At 50.4% G+C, this 20,664-nt stretch overlaps 2 protein-coding genes across 10 annotated transcripts in view; both read right to left on the bottom strand.

The window, feature by feature from the left end:
• Window positions 1–16,572, bottom strand: part of Kdm4b (lysine demethylase 4B) — a 78,500-nt gene extending 61,928 nt beyond the window's left edge. For 3 of the 9 annotated variants that reach the window (XM_006244320.5, XM_006244319.5, XM_063266827.1), the window contains exon 1: window positions 16,380–16,569. The gene's annotated coding sequence lies outside the window, so the exon portion shown is untranslated. Of the gene's footprint in view, window positions 1–4,157; window positions 4,347–16,379 lie in introns of all 9 variants that reach the window. The other 6 variants (XM_063266828.1, XM_063266829.1, NM_001044236.3 and 3 more) reach the window with 4 other exon arrangements.
• Window positions 16,573–17,027: 455 nt separating this feature from the next.
• On the bottom strand, window positions 17,028–20,329 carry Rps27l3 (ribosomal protein S27 like 3). Its single transcript, XM_039084329.2, has one exon. The coding sequence runs from the start codon at window positions 20,282–20,284 to the stop codon at window positions 20,030–20,032; it is 255 nt and encodes an 84-aa protein (XP_038940257.1). The 5' UTR covers window positions 20,285–20,329; the 3' UTR covers window positions 17,028–20,029.
• Between the last annotated feature and the right edge of the window lie 335 nt (window positions 20,330–20,664).

The following is a 20,664-nucleotide window of genomic DNA, read 5'->3' as shown; positions in this document are numbered from 1 at the left end:
ACGTTTAGCCAAGTGTGATGGCATATGCCTGTGGAAGAGGAGGGCAGGACCTGAGGCCAGCCTCAGCTACACACTAAGTCTGGGCTACACCTGGCCTCAAAAGCACAAAGTGCCTGCTCGTTTTAAGCCCCTGACCTCTAGAGTTAGGTCAGTGCAGTCCCACCAGTACGTCACCATTTAGTGCACAGGGACTCCAATGCTCAGGACTTGGAGAAGAGAAGTGCCACTGTGGCACTCGTACCTTGTGACTGGAGCCTACGGCTGAGGTTACCAATGTGCACCCTTTATGGCCCCACCTGTGCTCCTGTCACAACTGTTCAGGGCTCTAGCTGCCTTTACCAGTGCTCGGATGCTCAGCCTTGCCCAACACGGCCCATCCCCTCTTCCCCCATGCACCTCCTTTTCTTTTCTTTTCTTTTTTCTTTCTTTCTTTTTTTTTTTTTTTTTTTTTTTTTTTTTGGAGCTGGGGACCGAACCCAGGGCCTTGCGCTTCCTAGGCAAGCGCTCTACCACTGAGCTAAATCCCCAACCCCCCCCCCCATGCACCTCCTAAGTAGTGACAGGCTGAAAACTTCCTTCCCAGCACCCCAGGCCCTGCCACAACCCACCCCCACTGTCACCATGCCTTCAGAATCCCCTGGGCTAGTCTTCCCAAGCCCAGCACCAGCAAGGCACCCCATCCCCTCCTCCTTCTTTGCTGTCTGGAGACTGCCCTGTCCCTGGGGTTCCTGACCTTGCCCCGGCTGTCTCCCACTCTGCTTCTGGGCAGGCTGAGTACCAAGTTGCACAGTACCAACCCACAACTTTCTGTCTGAAAGAACAGAGAAGCCAACAGAAGGGCTGGAGAGATAGCTCAGTGGGTGAGAGTGCTTGCTGCACAGGACTTGAATTCAAATCCCAGCAGCCAGGTAAAGGGCAGCACTGAGCTGCCAGAGGGGGTAAGGGAGTGGTAAGTGTGGGGAGTGGAGGTAGAGGTGTGTGTCTATGGAGATAGGAGCTTGCTGATCACCAGCCCAGCAGAAAATGGTGTCAGACAGCTCGGGATAGCAAAGTTCCAAGAACTAAACAAGTATGAGTGGGAGGTGGCTGGGGCAGCCATGGGTTCCAGCCCTAGCACCTCCAGCAATAAGAGACCTGGCCCTGGCTAAGTGAGAGCTACAATGCAAGAGCTACCAGAGTTCAGATTCCTAAATAGACCCACTGAAGATCTGTGCTAAGGCTAGACCCACCCAATGGGGAGAGGGTGGGGTTTTGTTCAAGAGAAGTTCCTACAATCTACATAGAAAAGAATGAATGGGGTTGGGGATTTAGCTCAGTGGTAGAGCACTTGCCTAGCAAGCACAAGGCCCTGGGTTCAGTCCCCAGCTCTGAAAAAAAGAAAAAAAAAAAAAAAAAAGAAAAGAAAAGAATGAATGTAGACCCTGATTCACATCACACCCAAAATTAATTCTAAATCTGTGCAGACCAAAATTTTTTTTTCTTTTTTTCGGAACTGGGGACCGAACCCAGGGCCTTGCGCTTTCTAGGCAAGTGCTCTACCACTGAGCTAAATCCCCAACCCCTCCAAATTTTAAAATCAGCCATCAACCCTAAGAGTAGTTGTGGCCTTGAAGCAGGTGACTCTCAGACAAGGGGCAAAAGGAGACATGCACATCCTCTGGACTCAAAGGCTGCCACGATACAAGAGAGGCAGCCTAGGAAATACCTGAGAGCCACAGGTCCCAGAAGACCAGAGTTCTAAAAAGAGTCTTCATCATTCAACAACAAGAAGACAAGGGACCAGTATCTAGAATATACAAAGAGCTCACCTTTGTTCTGGCTAGTTTCATGTCCACCTGACACAAGCTAGAGTCATCAGAGAGGACAGAGCCTCAACTGAGAAAATGCCTCCAGAAAATCTAACTGTAGGCAAGCCTGTAGCCATTTTCTTAATTAGTGATTTGATGTTGGACGGTCCAGTGCACTGTGGGTGGGGTCATCCCTGGACTGGTGGTCTTGGGTTCTATGCAGGCTGAACAAACCATGGGGAGCAAACCAGTAAACAGCACCCTTCATGATCTCTGCATCAACTCCTGCCTCCAGACTCCTGCCCTATTCAAGTTCCTTCAGTGATAGACTACAATCTAGTGAAGTATAAGCCCCCAAACCCTTTCCTTCCCAACTTGTTTTGGTCATAGTGTTTCATCACAGCAATTGAAAGCCTGAGATACCTACCACTCGACAACAAGAAAAGGGGCAAGCATTCACAACATATAAGTCCTTACGGGGTTGGGGATTTAGCTCAGTGGTAGAGCGCTTGCCTTAGCAAGCACAAGGCCCTGGGTTCGGTCCCCAGCTCTGAAAAAAAAAGAAAGAAAGAAAGAAAGAAAGAAAGAAAGAAAGAAAGAAAGAAAGAAAGAAAGAAAGAAAGAAAGAAGGAAGGAAAGAAAGAAAGAAAGAGAGAGAGAGAAAGAGGAGGAAAAAGAAGTCCTTACCACCTTACCACTCAGCTACAAGAAAAGGGACCAGCATTTAGAACATACAGACCTTGCTACTCAAAGAAAAGCCATGGGAAGTCAGGCAAGGATCTGACCGGACACTTCCTCAGGGACATCTGAAGCCAACAGAAGCAGCTGCCAACATACAGCAATGAGGCATTTGCACTGGACGGAGTGCCTGCTCTTGACCTGGCACTAGGCATAGACTCTACTGTGGTCCTGAGAGAGCTGTAAAGCAGAGCTGACCAGCTTGAGCAGACGGCCACTGTTCAGCATCACAGCTCCTGTACATCACAGGGCTCTTGTATAAGCCCTGTTCTCCAAGCAAAATCCTAGAAGGTCTTCAGCAGCAACTCTACCACAGCAGGATGACTCTATCCATCAGGGTGTCCCAAGCCAGCCACCAGGGAGACCAAGGGGCCACAGAAAGCCACCACCTGCAGCCTATTTAGACAACAGCCCATACTTCATATGACTCCTCACTTCTCCCCAGCCCAAGTCCCTAAAATAGCAACCCAAGCAGGACACAGCTGCCATAAGGAGGAGTTCCCTGTGTGGCTGCAGACCCCTCTCAGACCCAGACAGGTGCAGGAACAGGAAGCAGGGACTAGAGCCACACTCTGTCCCCACAGTGAGCTCCCATCAGGAGATGTGTCTCTTCCCAGCATCCTTGAGGTATCATTAGCACAAGGCCACAGCCTGAGGGCTCTCAAAAGAGCCTTGGCTGATATGATCACATAGGTACCAGGCAAGTGGTTCAAGGGGGCAACACTAGGAACCCCCCTGCAGCCTTCCCAACACCAACTCTCTATCCAGACAGGTCAAGACAGAGATGACCTGGAACAGGCCACACAGGCTTGCCAATAGCCTCCAGTGTGTTGTGACAAGAAACCCAGAAACCCAACCCCTCCAGAAAGGTAGCAGGAGGTGTTACAAGGAGACACAGAGGCTGGCCCAGGGCATGGTGGGGATACTGTCAAGCAGAGGGACAAGGCAAGGCTGGCCACAGTGCCAGGAACCAGGCAGCAGAACCCTTAGACACACCATTACAACCCGTCATTACTAGAGATAGACTTCAGATATGCCTAAAGACCCAGGGCATGACAACAGTAAAGACACCCAGAGTCCCGAGGTCCAGGGCTTTAAGCCAATGGAGGATGGATGTGAGGCCAAAGTTTGACAACAGGGTAGCTACAGATGGCAGAAGCAGCCAGGCACTGGCTTCTGCCACAGGCAAGACCCTGGCACAGGGGGATGCCCAGGAGCCTCTCTACATTCCCTAGGAGAGCTCAAGAATACCCCAACAGTACAGTCATTATTTTCCAGAAGGACACAGTTATTTGTCCACAGCCCCACTCCCTGAATTCTGATGTTACTGCTGTAGTCTAACCCATAATGATCACCTGTCACCTGGGAACAATGGGAACTGCACAGCCATAGAGGAGTGGCACACAGGCCTGAGGGGCAGGTGACCAGGCCTACCATGGACAAGCACCTCAGTGGAGTAGATGAAGCTGCTGTGAGGACGAGCGTGAGTGCAGATGGGAACATTCATAGCATTTCCATTTGCTCATCTTGTATGTGAGTGCCCACGTGTGGCAGTCAGAGGACAGACAGCACGTGCAGAGGCATGGCAGCAGCCACTGGGTCATGTGAGCCTTACCCACTGAGCCCGCTTACCAGCCCAGAACTGCTTTTTCTCTTGAAGTCAATCGTACTGGTGCTGCAGGATGTATCACAGAACTGGAAAGTGGAGCATAAGAGGACCGAGGACCAGCTCAGGACAGTGAGTGCTTGTCATCTTTGTTCTCAAGGGCGAAAGCAGGGCATTTATGAGTTTAAGGCCATCCGAGGCTACAAGGCCAGACTCTGTCTCAAAAAATAGCAAAAATCAAATTTTAAAACTGTCAAGCATGGTGGCATACATCTTTAATCCCAGAACTGAGGAACAGATGCAGACAGAATACTGTGAGTTCAAGCTCAGCATAGGCCAAGAACAGAATAGGCCAGGGATACACAGTGAGACCCTGTCTGGGGGAAAAAAAAAAAAACAGAAAGGAAGGAAGGAAGGAAATTAAAGTTGGAGAGCTAAGCACACTGGCTGCTCCTTCAGAGGTATCCTCAGTCCCCAGCACCATGGCAGATGGCTCCAGCTCTGGGTTCTGATGCCCTCTCTGGTCTCCACAAGCACTGCACTCATACACACATAATTTAATTAAATGCTAAAACAGTTCAGCAGGTAAAGGTGCTTGAGGCTATACCTTGGGGTCCTGTATGGTGGGAAGAGAGACGGAGGCCTGAAGACTGTTCCCTGAGCTCCCACACATACTGAGGAGGACCGCCCTCATACACACACAGAAGTAAAGAAAAAACCAAATGCACTTTTTTAAAAAGCGAAATTAGGGCTGGAGAGATGGCTCAGTGGTTAAGAGCACTGATTGCTCTTCCAGGGGTCCTGAGTTCAAATCCCAGCAACCACATGGTGGCTCACAATCACCTGTAATGAGATCTGATGCCCTCTTCTGGTGTGTCTGAAGACAGCTACAGTGTACCTGTATATAATAAATAAATAAATAAGCCTTTTTCTTAAAAAAAAAAAAAAAGAAGTCAAATGAAAGTTGGGAGAAATGTCAAAACTCCCCTAGAAAATGAGTGAATGGCAAAACCCAACTTCTTTGGAAGTACAGAAAGATGGCCTTACTCAGCTCAGGAAGTTGAAACTGTGAGCAAGAACAGCACATCCTGCAGGCGACATGGGGAATGGCATGTGGACCCAGGGCCCCAGAAGGCTAACAAGAGGGACCTTTGAAGCAGCTGACAAGGTGGAAATGTCTCTTCCAGCACATGGGGAGCAAGGTGCAGCAAGGTGGCACTGCAGAAACTAGGGACAGAGGCTGAGCATAAGATACTGGCTGCACAGAGGCTGGCCTGTGGGCTCCACAGAGACTGTGAGACATGGGAGGTGGAGGGAAGGCCAGTGACGTTCACACCATGCACAGACAGACCCAACAATGAGCCTTGTTCACTTTCCATGTCCCAAAGGCATCGGCAAGCAGAAATTGAAACCAGTGAGGTCCCTACTCAGACAGGAAGAGGACAAAGAAAAGACTTTATTTCAACTGAAAGGCACAGCCATGGCAGGGGACAGGACCACAAAACTTGCACAACAGCCTGAGCCATGCACCCCAAGACAAATGTGTAAGATGCAGCTCCTTTGGTACAGAGGGTGGGTCTTACTGTCAACAGAGGAAGCTTGTCACAGGAGCTGAGAGGTCTAAGGGACAGTGCATGGAAACTGTAGGCCTTGGTGTAAACTGACAATACTGCTGCTGGGAAGAGGGCAAGAGGGGGATATGGTAGGTGGACAAATGGGTGGGTGGGTGGGTGGGTGGATGGGTGGATGGATGGAAGAAAAGATAAGTGGATACATAGGATGTTCATCCAGATTAGCTATACATACAGACATGTCCTTCAGTTTGAAACTAAACACTGTCCCACGCCTGTACTTGCAGTGTGCACAGGCCTTGCAATATTGACCAGGGTCTAGAATCAATGACAGCCTGAGGCAGACAACACCCGAGGCAGACAACACACAGCTAAGCTCCTGGGAGAAGCATCAGGAATCCACCACAGGGTGGCATACGAGGATGTGCTAAGAGCACTGTGGTTCAAGAGCCATGAACACCATGCTGTCAGCAGAGGAGGGGAAATCAACAACAACCCAGGGGGGGAGAAACTGTGTTGTGCCTCAGAATGGAAGGCAGATAACAGATAGGCACAGAGCAATGCCACGAGATGCCCTTCTCTCTTTACAGCTTTCCCAGAGGGGACCAGTAGTGAGCTCTCACAGCTCAAATATCTCCCTCAAGGAACAGAGTAGAACCTCTAATTGGAGTTCATGTCACCAAGCAGAACAGTCCCACTCCAGAATGTCTGCACCAACACTATGAGGACACAGTGACATTTCTCTTCCCTACCTGCCTGACCTCATCAAGCCTTCACAGATTCTTAAGGGCTGTTCCCAGTGAAAAGGAATGACAGGAAGTTGCCCACTTAAACCCTGGATTCTCTTTGTACTAACAGACTACCACAGAGCAAAGATGGAGCCTGTCAGTGCTAGAGGTGATACATCTGACAACTCGGTCCAGCCTGGAGAGAGGACTCAGCCCACAGGTGCCTGAGATGGTTCAAAGGGCAAAGGGAAAGATCTTAGGCATCCCCAGAATGCCCCCATGTGGGGGCCTCAGGAAAGACACCTGGGAGCCTTTCCAGAACCCTCTTCCCTTGCTACTACTAGTGTTGAAGCCTTATCACAGAGAATAAGGCAGAGAAAATGAGTGGGAGCACACGTCTGCACACTGACCTCACCACAAACACAAATGATTGAGCACAAACACTCTTGGTCACACACACTCACTCAGGCAAATAATCCGTGTCTTAAATAACACCAATCAGGCCGGGATGACTTGCCAGGGACAAACATAAGAATGGCTAGCACCTGCCTCAAACCCCAGGCCCCCTGTGGTGGAAGGAGAAAAGTGACTCCCTCTACAGACAAAGTATGTGACATACAGACCCACACATACTTGTGTATACACACATAATAAGTACACTAAAAGTGAAAATAAACAAATAAAAATAATAAAATAAAGAAGTAAGCCAGTGCTAGGGCAGGGCAGGGAACTAAGTTACCTGTGGCAGGGCTGCCTTCTGGAACCACAGCCTGCTGGAGGTGTGGCTGGAGGACCAAAGATGGAGCTGGATGCCCCTGCCATCCCAGGGCTTCCCTGAGCCCAGTGGCCTGGGACAGGTCTCTTCACTTGCCCGACCTCCACCTTATGGTATGACTGAGGGCCTACTGGGGCAAGGCACCTATCAAGATAAGTCAGGGACACGTAGTCCACATAGGCATGGACACATGCACACATATTCACACAACACATAAACATGCACATATACATGGACATGTGGACATGCATGGACACACATGTGCATGTATACACACACAGACACTAATGTGCTGCCACACCATAGCCATCTGAAGCAGTGGGGCACCATCACTATACTATCCCAGATGGTGAAGGAAACACAGTCAGGACATGGCTTGCCCAAGGCCACACAGCAATGGAGGTGTGGGGGGCATGGAGACAACAGTGTTAGCGGGTGGGAACACTGTGAAGGGAGGAGGCCATTGGCACTCTCATCTCACTAGGCAGGTCTCAGAGCTGGAGAAGCATGTACTCCATGAAGTGTCACAGTAGAAGTCACCATATGATGGTGCCCCATATGATGTGCTGTCAGAGACTGTCATGAGCTGGGTAGGAAAGGCTGACAGCCCAGGGATTCCCACTTCAGAGGTCCCTTACCCTAGGACACACCCTGTGGGGGCTCAGGACACAATGCAGCACCCAGCTCAACAGGAGAGAACAGCCAGGCAACAGGATTCCAGGAGCGGACACTGAGCAAGGCAAAAGGGTTGGGATCTCTAGGCTTAACCATGAGACCCCGCCAAAACTGAAAGTATCGCACACTGCCGAGGCATGGATAGTGGGGCAGCCACTCTGGAACACATACTGAGCACAGCAAAAATGAACACACAGAGCTGGAGAGATGGCTTAGGACCCAGGTTCAATTTCTGGCATCCCACATGGCAGCTCACAACTGTAACTCCAGTTCCAAGAGACCTGATATCCTTATACCAATGCACATAAAATAAAATCAAAATGAATTTTAAAAAACGAACACACACATATCTGCATAAACTCACACATGTTCACAACAGCCAGAAACTCAAAAACTAAGATGTCCATCAAAGACACACAGATGTATAATGGGTCCATGCCTTCCAAAGAATATTACTCAGCCATAAACAGGAACAGGGCTCTGACCCATAGTGAACAAACCTTGATAACATCAAGCCAGTGGGAGAGACCGGCCATGTGATCTCATCCCCAGTCACAGAAAACATGACAACAGGGATATGCTTTATGAAAGTTATGATTAGCGCCACACACCTCGGTGCAATCCTGCAGCCTGCCACAGCACAAAACATGGGTACTGTCACACATCTACACGCAGAAGAAAGGGCTTTGTGAAGACAGAAGGCCATAGGATCCTCATCCTCATCACCAGCTCCAAGCCCTTCACATCCATGGCCCACCACACAACCAGACTGTACTCAAACACCCACGGCAGGCAAATCTAACACATGAAAGCTTTGGTCTGCGTCTAGCAGGGGCTGGGAGGAAGGGGTAGACAGGAAGGGATAATGGAAATGGCTACTCTACAACACTAAAAGTGTTCCAGAAGGACAGGAACAGGAGTTGTGAGAGAGCAAATCTGTTGTGCTTAGAGACATGTGTGCATGTGTACATGCATGTCTGCACACATGAGCCAGAGCCTCAGAGTGTAAGGACTGGACTCCACCCCAGCTCCCAGAGAGAAAGCTGGAACAAGGTGAAGCCTATGATGGCAGCACTGGGGAGGTGAAGAATGTGTGGGGCTCTCTCTGGCCAGTAGCCATGACAGCAAGCTCCAGTCTCAGTGAGACCCTGCCTCCCAAGACAAGGTAGAGAACAAGTGAGGGACATTCCTAATATATCCTCCAGCCTCCACATGTACCTGCACATATAAAACTTTAGGGAGGCCTACATGATCAGACAAGCTGCTGAGGCTTAGAGAGGTGTGGTGACCTGTCCCAGGGAGAATGCTTATCCTTCTCTCCCCTCCCCTCCAGAGCTATCAGGCCCTACCAGACTCTGTCCTGAGGTAGCACAGGGCATGATACAAAGGTTACCACAGCCACAATGGGAGCAGAGAAGTCTCAGGCTCCCCAGAGGTGCTAAGGGTTCTTCTGCCTATCACAGGGGCTGTCCAAAAGACATACCCTAAGGCTGACAGTACCAGTCTGTGAACCTTGAGCATAATGGCTCCTTCTTTTGCTCTGGGAGCTCAGCCTCAGGATTTTTACATGTGTGGTCTGTCTGTGCTTGGGAGTCTCTGCCCCTGACTACCTCTGCCCACATCATCTTCAGGACACCCAGTGCAGGGGCAGTGCCCTGAAGGACCCATCAGCACTCTCTGGTGCCCCTTTTCCCCACCCCCAACCCCATGCTAACATCCCAGCACCTGGCCTGACACATGGGGACCCATCTTCGGACACAACTCTGCAGCTCATTTTTTTAAAGATTTATTTATTTATGTACATGAGTATACTGTCACTGTCTTCAGACACACCAGAAGAGGACATCAGATCCCATTACAGATGGTTGTGAGCCATTGCTGGGAATTGAACTCAGGACCTCTGGAAGAGCAGTCAGTGCTTTTAACCCCTGAGTCATCTCTCTAGCCCTGCGGCTCATTTTAAAATGTTTTTAGTATATTATAAATTTTTACAATTTATTTTTATTATTTATTTTTTGGGGAAGTCATGCATGTGAAAGCATGAAAACCACTAATGGGGCTGGTTCTCTCCTTCCCTGTGGGTCCTGGTCAGGCCCCTTTATCTGCTGAGCATATCGTCAGCTCTGCAGTTGGTTTTCATACCATCCTTTCTGGGGCTTGGGGGAACAATCCTGAGGTCTGGTGTACTGGGTAAGCACTCACCCTTGATCTATACCTTCCATTCCTCTAGGAAGCTGTTTTATAGCTAAGTAACTGGAGCCATGCTCAGGCCACAGGTGTGGCAGATGAAGACAGAGAACTCAGCTTCACAGGCACTGCGATGCCTTCCCTCATCTGTGCCACAGGCACTGCTCCCCTCCCTGTGCTCCCTAAGTAAGCCCAATAGTGGGCCTGACGAATGGCTCAGTGGTTAGAGCACTGGAGGCCCTTGCAAAGGACCCAGCCTCAATATCCGACGCTACCACGGTGGTTCGGTAACTCCAGCTCCAGGGAATCTGACCCCCTCTTCTGGCATCAACAGGCATTGCACAAACACACACACACACACAGGCAAAATGCCCATGAAATGAATACGAATTTTTTTTTTTATTTTTAAAGTAAAGGCCTGGCTGAGTGGTGCTGGTGTATAAATTTGATCCCAGCACTCAGGTAGCGGAGGCAGGAGTATCTTTGTAAATTTAAGACCAGCTTGGTTTACAAAATGAGCTATAGGACAACCAGGGCTGCAGAGAAATGCTGTCTTGAAAAACCAAAATAAATAATAGTAACAATCACCAACAACAACAATAACAATTAAATCCAAAGTGAAGGCAGGCAAGGACTAGGACACCTGCGGGTAACCGATGTAGTGACTGAGGGTAGCTCACACTGAGGCCGGCTCACCAGCTCTGCTGTCACCTTCTACTGTGGCTCAGAAATATGGGGTCTGCGAGAGTACTTTGCAGGTAAAGGCACTTGCTGCCAAACCTGACCCCAGACTTCTGCATGTGCAACTGTGGCACATGCCCCACACCCTACAAGAAACGTTATAAAGAATATTTAAATCCAAAACTAATCATTTCCCAAAGTAACACAGGCTGGGCCTGTAACCCTGATGACCAGACAGGGCCTGCATGTGACAGAGGCCAGAGCTTGCTGGGTCCACAGAAGGGTCTTATTAGTAGAAAGTGATCCAGAAATGCCAGATATGGCCACAAAAGGGTCCCTTTCATGCACCTGGCAGATCTCTCTGTACTATGACTACAGGGCTCCTGAGAGAAACCCAATGCCCACCCCCATGGGTCTCTGGTGCTAGAGAATCCCAGAGAAACACAGAGACACCTCCACAGCCTAGAACTCCTCCTCCCTGCCTGCCTCCAAGGGTCTCCTAGGCCTGACCCAACGTCTCTTCCTCCTTCCTATGCCTATCACCACCCAGGACAGGTGTGACCCCAACGATGGTCCCCCAAACACAGCTATCCCCGGTCTGGTTGCCAGAGGTGCCAGGACAACCTGTGCAAATCAGGCTCTGGGTCACTGGCTGCTGCTGCGCCTGCCCCAGGCACAGTAAGCCCGACTATAGAGGGAGCCAGAAGAGCATACCACCCCAACTGAGTCCCCTCCAGGCTCATCATGCCAGCCAGCTGCAGGCCATCATCTGGCAGGGAGCCACAGGACAGAATCAGAGCACCAGAAAGGTTCCCTGCACTGAGTGAGGCCACTGGTCTCTAGCTTGGGACATCTAACAGACAGGGACCAAGATGCTGTGGCTCCAGCAGCAGCCTGGAAGGATAGTGGGAAACCTTTCTAGGCCCCCCCAAGGCTACTGATGACCCCTAAGAAGGGTGTTTAAATTCTTGGGGTACTGCTCCTGAAGCAGTATGGCCCATTTCTCTGCCCACACCCTCCCTGAGAAGGTAGCATGCGAGGACCCCTTATGACTGGCTCTCTAACAGAAGAGAGTATAAAGAAATCTCATGGAGAGGACACAGGAGTTTAAGGGAGCTATTGAGACCCACTGGGCTCCCCAGTCCCAGCTGCCTCTTCTATCCTACCATGCTTAGAGGTACCTGACACATTCCACACCCAGGGAGGCTTCTGCTGGCTCTGTGGTCAGAAATAACCCCAGAGACCCAGTGCCCCATGGCCTCTCCGCTTGCAAGGATCATCTGGCTCCACACCCCACACCGTCGACTGGGCAGGCATAAGCAGCAAAGGGCCCAGTGCCTGGAGCTTCTCTGGAAAGGCACTGAGGCTGGAGTCCACCCTGAAGTCCCACCTGCAGCACATACAGACACACAGCTGCCACTCAGATGGGCCCGTAAATAAAAGCCCAAGTTTGCCACGCTCCCTTCTGTATCTGAGAGCCAGGAGGGCAGCAACCACAGCCTGGCTTACAAACTTATTCTTTGTCCGATATTCAAGGACAACCAGCCTGGCACTCCAGTAAGAGGAACAGCCTGAACCGGGATGCCCAGGAAAAGTGCTTGCTGTACAAGCCAGGCACGACTGAGCAAGCCGGCAATCCCAATACCATGGAAGGGGACACAGGAGGATCTCTCAGGGCTACGGATATATCTCAGTGGGTAAACACCTGTAAATCTGAGGAAATGAACAAAACAGGATTGTGGCAGACACAAGCTCTCACCCAGGCATCTATCTGGTGCTGGGATGCAAACCCTTGCCCTGGTCTTATTTCTTTGTGGCTGAGTTTTTGGTATGTGTGTGTTGGAGGCTAGAGGTCAACATAGGTGTCCTCCATCACCCTTGTCTCATTTTCTTGGCCTCTGCTGACTGGGGCTTACCACACTTAGACTGGCAGCTCCTCAGGGAGCTGGACTGCGGCCCTTCTGTCTCCACCTCTGTACTGGGGCTGCAGACACACCTGGCTATGGCCAGCTCTTATGTCAGTACAGATATTTGAACTCACATGTGTGCTTGCACAGCAGCAGCTCCTATCTACTAAGCCCTCTCCCCAGCCATGGTTTTGTTGCTGTTTCAAGACAAAGTAGAATATATAGACACTAATCTAAAACTTGCCATCCTCCTGCCTCCACCTCCTGAGTGCTGGGATTCATACACAGTTTACATGGTGCTGGGGAAGAAAGCGAGGGCTGAGGTGCACACTCTGTCCACTCAGCCCCAGCCCTGGGCTTTGTTTTTTAGTAGACTTTACTTTTCTGGAGTGGTTTGGGTAGTGATGTCTCATGCTCTCCTATCCCCACAGTGAAGGGAATAGCAGACAGAAGAATGACAGAGCCCCAAACAACTTATCCAGCCAAGAGGAGGGTCCTAGAGCAGACCACACCCAGTAGGGGTGAACAGAAACTCAACCCATCTGAGACTTCTTTTTTAAAAATCAATTCACAACTTTGAAACTGTTTTTGTGGTATTGGAATGGAGCCAAGACCTCTTGGTTCACCATCATGACCTGCCAGAGTGGATACTAATTTAAGGCTTAGCTAGTCACTGGGTCCTTGTCACTCTCTCTGAACCTGCCAGCACAGGAACACCCCACGACTTCTGGGACATTATTGTGGAGGAGAAGGCCAAGATTAAAGAAATGACTCAACTGAAGTAGATAAGTAACAAGTTCATCAAAGCAACAGGACAGGGTGTAGCAATGGGGAGGGTATCAGTGTCGCCTCTATGGAGCCAAGACAGTCATGGTGGGACCTACACGGGATGGTTATGAGGTGCCAAGGATGTTCGTAGGCAGATCCTGTCTGTACAAACACAGGCCCGGACTGGAGATAAGGGACCAGTAGAGTGCAGGAGCAAACAGAACCACTGGTCGCTGAAGGCAGACTGAGGACTGAAAGTGAGGTCCCAGCAAGGTGTGGGTAAGGAGCAGCTGCACACCGAGTACAATGAACACCCACCCCAGGGGTGGCCTGGTCACAGTGAACTGAGCCAGTGAGAACAGTGGTGCCGAACAGAAAGCTCCTGGCCCCTAGCCCTTGATACTCAAGGGCACCTGAGGGCAGGAGCTGGCTAGGTGCCAACTCTACAGATGGAAAAAGAGTCAGGATGCTGGACAGAGCAGGAAGGGCGCCTGCCTGCAGGTGGGATCTCCATCCAGACCTCTGGGGTTCCACCATAGCCGGAACTCCAAGGAAGGCAAGCAGAGCCTAGTCCCTGCTCCCCCCCCACCCCCACACACACAGGCCCTGCAGGGACAGGCCTCTCTAGAGGCAGGCCATCTGCTATAGTCTACTCCCTGTCCCCTGTTCCCAGGAGGCTTGGGCAGACTGGTACCTCTAATCTTGTTTCTGGAGTAGGAGACAAGCCCAAGGCCACCAGGTGCTGAACCCTCCACCCTTCCTTCAGATCCTGAGACAACAATCAGAAAGTATGCCACAGCCCACACCTCTACCTCTTAGCTCACTCACCCGTACGTGCGGTGTGTCAGGCACACACAGGCTCGTGCTCTCACAGCCTCACTGTCTTGTGGATACTAGGCTAGCCAGAGCAGCTCTTCCCAGCACTCCCAAGGAGCCCCTGGAGTGATGTGACAAGGTAGCTGACTCCCCACAGGTATCAGGTAGCACACAGACAGATGGCTACCCAGTGCTGGGGCTCCCAGGATAATGTGAGAAGGAGTGGGAGCAGAGCCCAACAGAGGAGAGAAACAAGAGCAGGAAACCTAGGTAAGGGCTGGGTAGGCAGGGAGAACGAAGGGCCCCTGGGGCAGGGAAGAAGCCGGGCTCTGGACAAATATCTACAGGACTGTGACTATGTCTCCAGACACTCCTCTGTGTACTAGGCTGTCTCCTCAGTAGCTCTCTCCCTGAGAGGAAAGGATTAGAAATTCATTTGTCATTCAGATCTGTACATTCCCAGCTCAGAACGCACACACTCACAGATGCACCTGGATATGCACAGGCACACAGAGCACCTGGCACAGGGACATTTCCACCCCAAACATCAAAACACCTTATGACAATCTGTGCAACCCAATCTCTTCCCTCAGGCTTCCTGCCCTCCCAGGGAGAGGATGAAAGTTCACCCAGCATCTTGCAAAGGGACTTGCAAGTTTAAATACAGGGCACCCACAAGACTTGGGAAAAAAAGAGAGGGGAAGAAGAAAACTAGTTACAGCTAGAGCAGGGTGGGAAAAAAAGGCTGGCCTAGTCTGGAGACACACCCTCCTGGTGACTCTGAAAGCAGCAATTACTGGAGAATTAAAGAGAGTGATTAGCCCTTTCCTGGTAGTGGTGGGAGCCCCTGAGGACCCATGTAATGAACCCATTTTGAGACAGGAGCTGTTTGGAGACAGTGCAGTCAGCAGCCTGGGGACTGTCAGATATACAACTAATGGGACACAGAGACATCCCGGAACCCCCAACCTTCTGCAACCAAGATCCTCAGCATCTATGAAGGTGCTGGCACTAGGCTGCAGGCTGAGCAAATCCCACTTGGTCACAGGGAAAGATATGCACTCTTCCTTGTTTTCTGAAACATGTTATAGGATCCATCCTCTCCATAGTTGAAAAAACCAGGAACTCCTGCAAGACACTTCCCCAGGTGTTACTTAATTATTAAAGCAATGCCAATCTTCCCCATCCTCCACCCCACCCCCACCACCCAACCTGTCAGCCAGATGGAACAAGGGGAAACCCAGGAAAGGTGATGCCCAAAGTGTACCAGTTACAGCATCAAATCTGCAATCCTGGACTCCACTGGACCAGAATCCCTTATACTCTCAGCAGGCTGACCAAAGCCCCTAAAAGAGCCCCCAGGACAGAGCAGTAGGAAAGCCACCCCCAGCTGTCCCCAGCTTTGCCAAGCTTCCCTGTCTGACGGGATGCCCTGAACGGGTGTGCACACAGACAACTGCACATTTCATGGCTTACAGAAAGAAGGGAGCTGGAAGGCAGAAACCGGGGGACAGAAGCAAGGTGGGAAGGCTGCCACTGCCACTGCAACAGCAGATATGTGCACTATTTATTTTCATTTTTAAAAATGCAGATTATATGGTGATTTGCAGACTTTGGACATTCGGGGGTCAAGTTTGTAAGGACATGATGAACGAGTGTTTGGAGGGGACAGCTTCAGTGTCCACTTATAGGAACCAATATGCAAAAGGGGGGGAAGATGGGAAAGCAAAGACTTGGAGTGGGTTTTTTATTTTTAAGAATTTTGGGTTGTTGAAGGGATGGCTGAACCGGGCCACCCACGCTGTCATCTTTTGTGCCCTGGAAAGGGGACGCGGCGCCCCGCCCCCGCCCCGCCTTTGTCCGGCCCCATTGCCCCCCCTCCAAAAAAAAAAAAAAAAAACACATCCTCCTTTCCTAGGCACACAATCGTTTTGTCGATCAACAAACAGCAGCTTCGCCCGAACGGACAAAAGCTCCGCATACCCCGCTACCCCGCGTAGCCAAGTAGGCCGCAGTCGAAGCCTCGGCCTGGAGTGCGCGCGGCAGGCCCAAGGCGCGGCGTTGGGGCAGGCATGGCGGCCGCGCGGCCCCCCAGAGGGGCCTGGAAGCTGCTGAGCGCCGCCGCCGATCGCACACTCACCTGGCGCAACGCGCGGCCCGGAGCGTGGACAGCAGGTTGAGCTGCGCGTGCCCAGCCGTCTCGCGTCGCCACTGCCGGCCCTCGCTCGCTTGCCCGCCCGGGCCACTCAGCTCCTATCTTCGCCTGGTCTCTACGCTCCTCCGTTGGTTCTCTCGCTCGCGGCCGAGCCCTCAGCAAGCGCTTGGGGCGGGGAGGAGAAGCTTCAGAGGCGGGGCGACAGCTCCTACTCGGCCGCCATTGGGCAGTCAGCCCACGCCCGCACGCTAATTGGTAGTGGCTGACAGCTCCGCCCCTCCCCTCATCAACACCTAGCGGCTCCGCCCTTCGCGACCTGGGGCGGGCGCAGGCACTCGACTTCTTCTCTTCATTGGTCCAACCCCGAGGACGCGCCGGCACCCACTCACGTGCCTGGTGACCGGCTCAGCTCTCAGTGGCTGCAGAGCATGCCCGTCAAGATGCACACAGCCAACCCGACTGCTATCAGGTGTAGGCTAGCCCGGAGCTCACGCAGATTGACAAGTGCGTTCTCCCGGACCTCACTGAGAAGAACGCCGATTGGTGTTTAGTACCGGCCTCTGGGTGCCGAATGGTTGGGACTAAATGTCAATCCTGTCTTGTGTGCTCCGGACTCCACCCTTGTTATCGGGCGGCTGCTGAGTACGTGATTTCCTGCACAACATCAGCGCTGGGTCTGAGCCACCGAGAGAAAGTGGTTCGAAACCCGGTGATTCAAGATCTGGAGCCAGAATTTGATACCTGCTATGCAAAAGGGTAAAGTGAATTTCAAAAGCGCTCCATTTTGCCCTTCCTGGACGTTCATGAGTTCCCTAAAACGTGCGTGACTTCAGCTGGGGAAGTCACCAACCCGGCCTCGGTTCCCCCGACTCCTCCTATGAACTGATGATAGCTGTACCCACGGGAAACTTTGCAACAATTCGGTGGAAGAGGAAATTCAATTGTCTACTTCTCAGAATTTCCTAGGTCCTACTTTCCTGCTCAGCGGAGGCCTGGGCACCCAAATTCCAGCTACAGGTGTCCAAGCCCCCGCTCCACACAATTGTTTCCATTGGACTTTATTGTGCAATGTAAGGTAAACAGCCATCTCCATGCCAGTCACCCTGCACTCAGAAGCATTTAAGGTCTTATATCATCCCCATCAATATGCATTTATAACTTTAAATTTCTATTATTTTGCATATATGTGTGGGTATATGCCTTTACAGGTCAGGGGGCAACCCTAGAGTTTACTTTCCTGTCATCTGGATCCCTGGATCAAACTCAGGTTGTTAGGCTTGGCTGCAAGCTCCTTTATCCAAACAAGCTTGCTGGCCCTGCATCATTATGCTTCTATACTTGAGCAAGCAGGGGTTACAATGTTCCTGTTTTATGGGGCAGACTAGAAATCCTTCTATTTTAAGAAACCCTCCTAAGAGCAGGTTCTTTGTGCACCCAAGATATTTGTTCGACCCCCTAGTCTCTTGTTAATTCATTAACTCCCAAGGTTATGCATATTCCAAACTGGACTCTTGAATTGTTTCCATTTCTCTCATTGTGTGATGTAAGAGGAATAGCCGTCACCTCACTCAGAAAGTGCAGGCTGAGTGAGGAATCTGGGCTGCACTATCATCTGAACTGGAGGCCAGTCAGGGCTACATAAGACCCTGTCTCAAAAAAAACAATAGGCAAGGCCAGAGAGATTCAGTGGCTAAGAGTGACTGCTCTTCCAGAGGTCCTGAGTTCAATTCCCAACACCCACCTGGTGACTCACAACCATCTATAATGGGAATCCGAGGCCCTCTTCTGGTGTGTCTGACAGCTACAGTGTACTCATAACATAAAATAAATAAATCCTTAAGGGCTGCAGAGAATGGGATCCCATGCCCTCTTCTTAGAAGAGACCAGCAGTGTACTCATAAATAAAATAAGTCTTTAAAAAAAAATAGAGCTTCCCATCATAAAAAAAAAAAAAAAAATGAATAGGCAGGAGAGACAGATGACCTGTGTTTGGGGTTGAGGGAGAGTCCTCTATGGGCGGCGCACGTGCGCGCGCACACACACACACACACACACACACACACACACACACACACACACGCGTATGAACTCCAATGTCTATCAGTCCTGTTAGCCCTCCATGCCTGGACAGGGACGGAGTCTTGTGTGGTCACTGCCACTGTATTTTCAAGAGCAGGCGAGCTGTGTGAAGAACAGGTAGGTTTTTTAATTTAGGCGTGTATTTTATTACATTTACTCTGCTCTCAGGACTCATCTGTCTACACAGTGGTAGACACTTAATGGTTAAGATTGCATATTGCTCTTCCAGAGGGCCTGAGTTCAAATCCCAACACGTATATCAAGTGGCATAAAACCACCTCCAGCTCCAACTCCAGGGGATCCAACACCTGCGACCTTTGGAGGCACCCACTCACATGATTTTCTAAGATTAGGTTTCTAATCATAAATTTTCTAACATCTTTGATATGGTGGCCCATGCCCTTAGTTGTATACCCCTGGGGAGGTAGAGGCAGGCAAATCCCTGATGTCCAGGTCAACCTGGGATATTGTGTGCTGAGGACATAACTATACCCCATTGTGTTTGGGTGGTTTTGGTTTTTCGAGACAAGGTTCTTAACAGACCTGGCTATCCTGGAACTCACTTTGTAGACCAGCTAGCTTCATGAACTCAGAGAGATCCTCCTGCTTCTGCCTCTCAAGTACTAGAATTCTCTAGAGACATGTACCCCCATGTCCACTACTGTATAGTTCAGGCTAACCTTGATGTCAAGATCTCCTACCTCAGCCACCGAATACAGGCTAACAGGCATATCCCATTCACTCAGCTATGCAGGGTTTTTAAAAAAGTAAGGCAGTAATTGGTGAGAGGCTCCATGATGTACACAGAGGCACTTTTAGCCAGATGAAAACATATGTTCCATCCCCACAGCCCATCCATCCACACCATGAAAACTAACTTCCAAAAAGTTACACACTTTTGAAGAATTTTTAGATGTGTAAAGGTCTTGTGTGCAGTACCTGCAGAGGTCAGAAGGGGGCATCAAATGCTCTGAAACTAGAGTTACCTATGTGAGTCAACACATGGGTGCTGAGAATCAAACCCAAGTCTTTTACAAGAGCAGCTGGTGCTCTGAACTCTCCAATCCCACATAAATGTTTAAAAAAAAAAAGTTAAAGCAGTCCCATCCTTGGCTTGAGACCGCAGATGACGCCCCAGAGCTCATTCTGAGCAAAGCTTATCTCTGAACCATCTAGCAACCTTATGCTGTAGGTGGGGGACATGCCCCTGCTCACCCTCCCAACTCCACCCTCTCCAACTTGCACTGCCCAGTACAGAAGAGAATGCAGGCACATGAGGAGCCATAGAAGAACCTGGTGCAACTTCCCACTTCTGGGTGCCAGGAATTCTGGTCTCACAAATCAGTGCTTGCAAAACATCTAGTTTTGTTTGGTTTTTGTTTGTTTTATCCAAAATGTGTTTATTGGGAAGGTTCCCACTCATCTTTTTTTTTTTCTTTTTTCTTTTTTGTCGGAGCTGGGGACCGAACCCAAGGCCTTGCGCTTGCTAGGCAAGCGCTCTACCACTGAGCTAAATCCCCAACCCCTGGTTCCCACTCATCTTGAATCAGGGGCTTTCAGTGCTGCTTCCTCCTGAAGGAGCATCCTTCTGTCAGCCTTGCTTTTCCACCTGTAGGCTGACGGAGGACAGTGGAGCAGCCAACACACAAGACTACCGTTTGTGTATGGCTAAAGACCGTGGTGATTTTATAGCATCCTGGGCATTTCACATCCATAAAGTAGGAATTGGGGCTCTGCACCAGGCGCTTTTTCTTGTGTTTCTTCTTCTCCTCTTCTGGAGAGGGATGAAGAAGATCCTTTGCAAGAGGCATGTTCTCGTAGGGAGGTCATCACTGCCGGAAAGGAACATCTAGTTTTATATAAACCTGTGCTGCTATCTGTACAACTGTAGAATCCTCCAGAACATTTACAATAGGGGCCAGCAAACTATGAGTCAAAGGCTGGATCTAAAGTGCACTGTGCTTCAGGTTTATAGCTTCTGTCCAACCTACTAGATGGTGCTGACAGCAGAAGAGCTAATGTGTGAGTGAACAGCTCCTTTGTATGAAATTTTAGTCAGGCTGGGGGGAAGGGTGTGGCGGGTGCCCTGGATGATCAATGCCTTGATGCTCCTTTACCCATGAACCCAGCCTCAGTACAGTTCTTATGACAGTGCCACAACACAGTTAAAACACAAACAAGCAAACAAGTA

This window comes from Rattus norvegicus, chromosome 9, assembly GCF_036323735.1.
Source record: "Rattus norvegicus strain BN/NHsdMcwi chromosome 9, GRCr8, whole genome shotgun sequence".
Taxonomy (NCBI): domain Eukaryota; kingdom Metazoa; phylum Chordata; class Mammalia; order Rodentia; family Muridae; genus Rattus; species Rattus norvegicus.
The sequence above is the reverse complement of the archived record's forward strand: the minus strand, read 5'-3'. Positions and strand labels throughout refer to the sequence as shown.

Bases quoted from the DNA above. Each gene is read 5' to 3' on its own strand.
- Rps27l3 (XM_039084329.2), bottom strand. From the start codon at position 20,284: ATGCCTCTTGCAAAGGATCTTCTTCATCCCTCTCCAGAAGAGGAGAAG.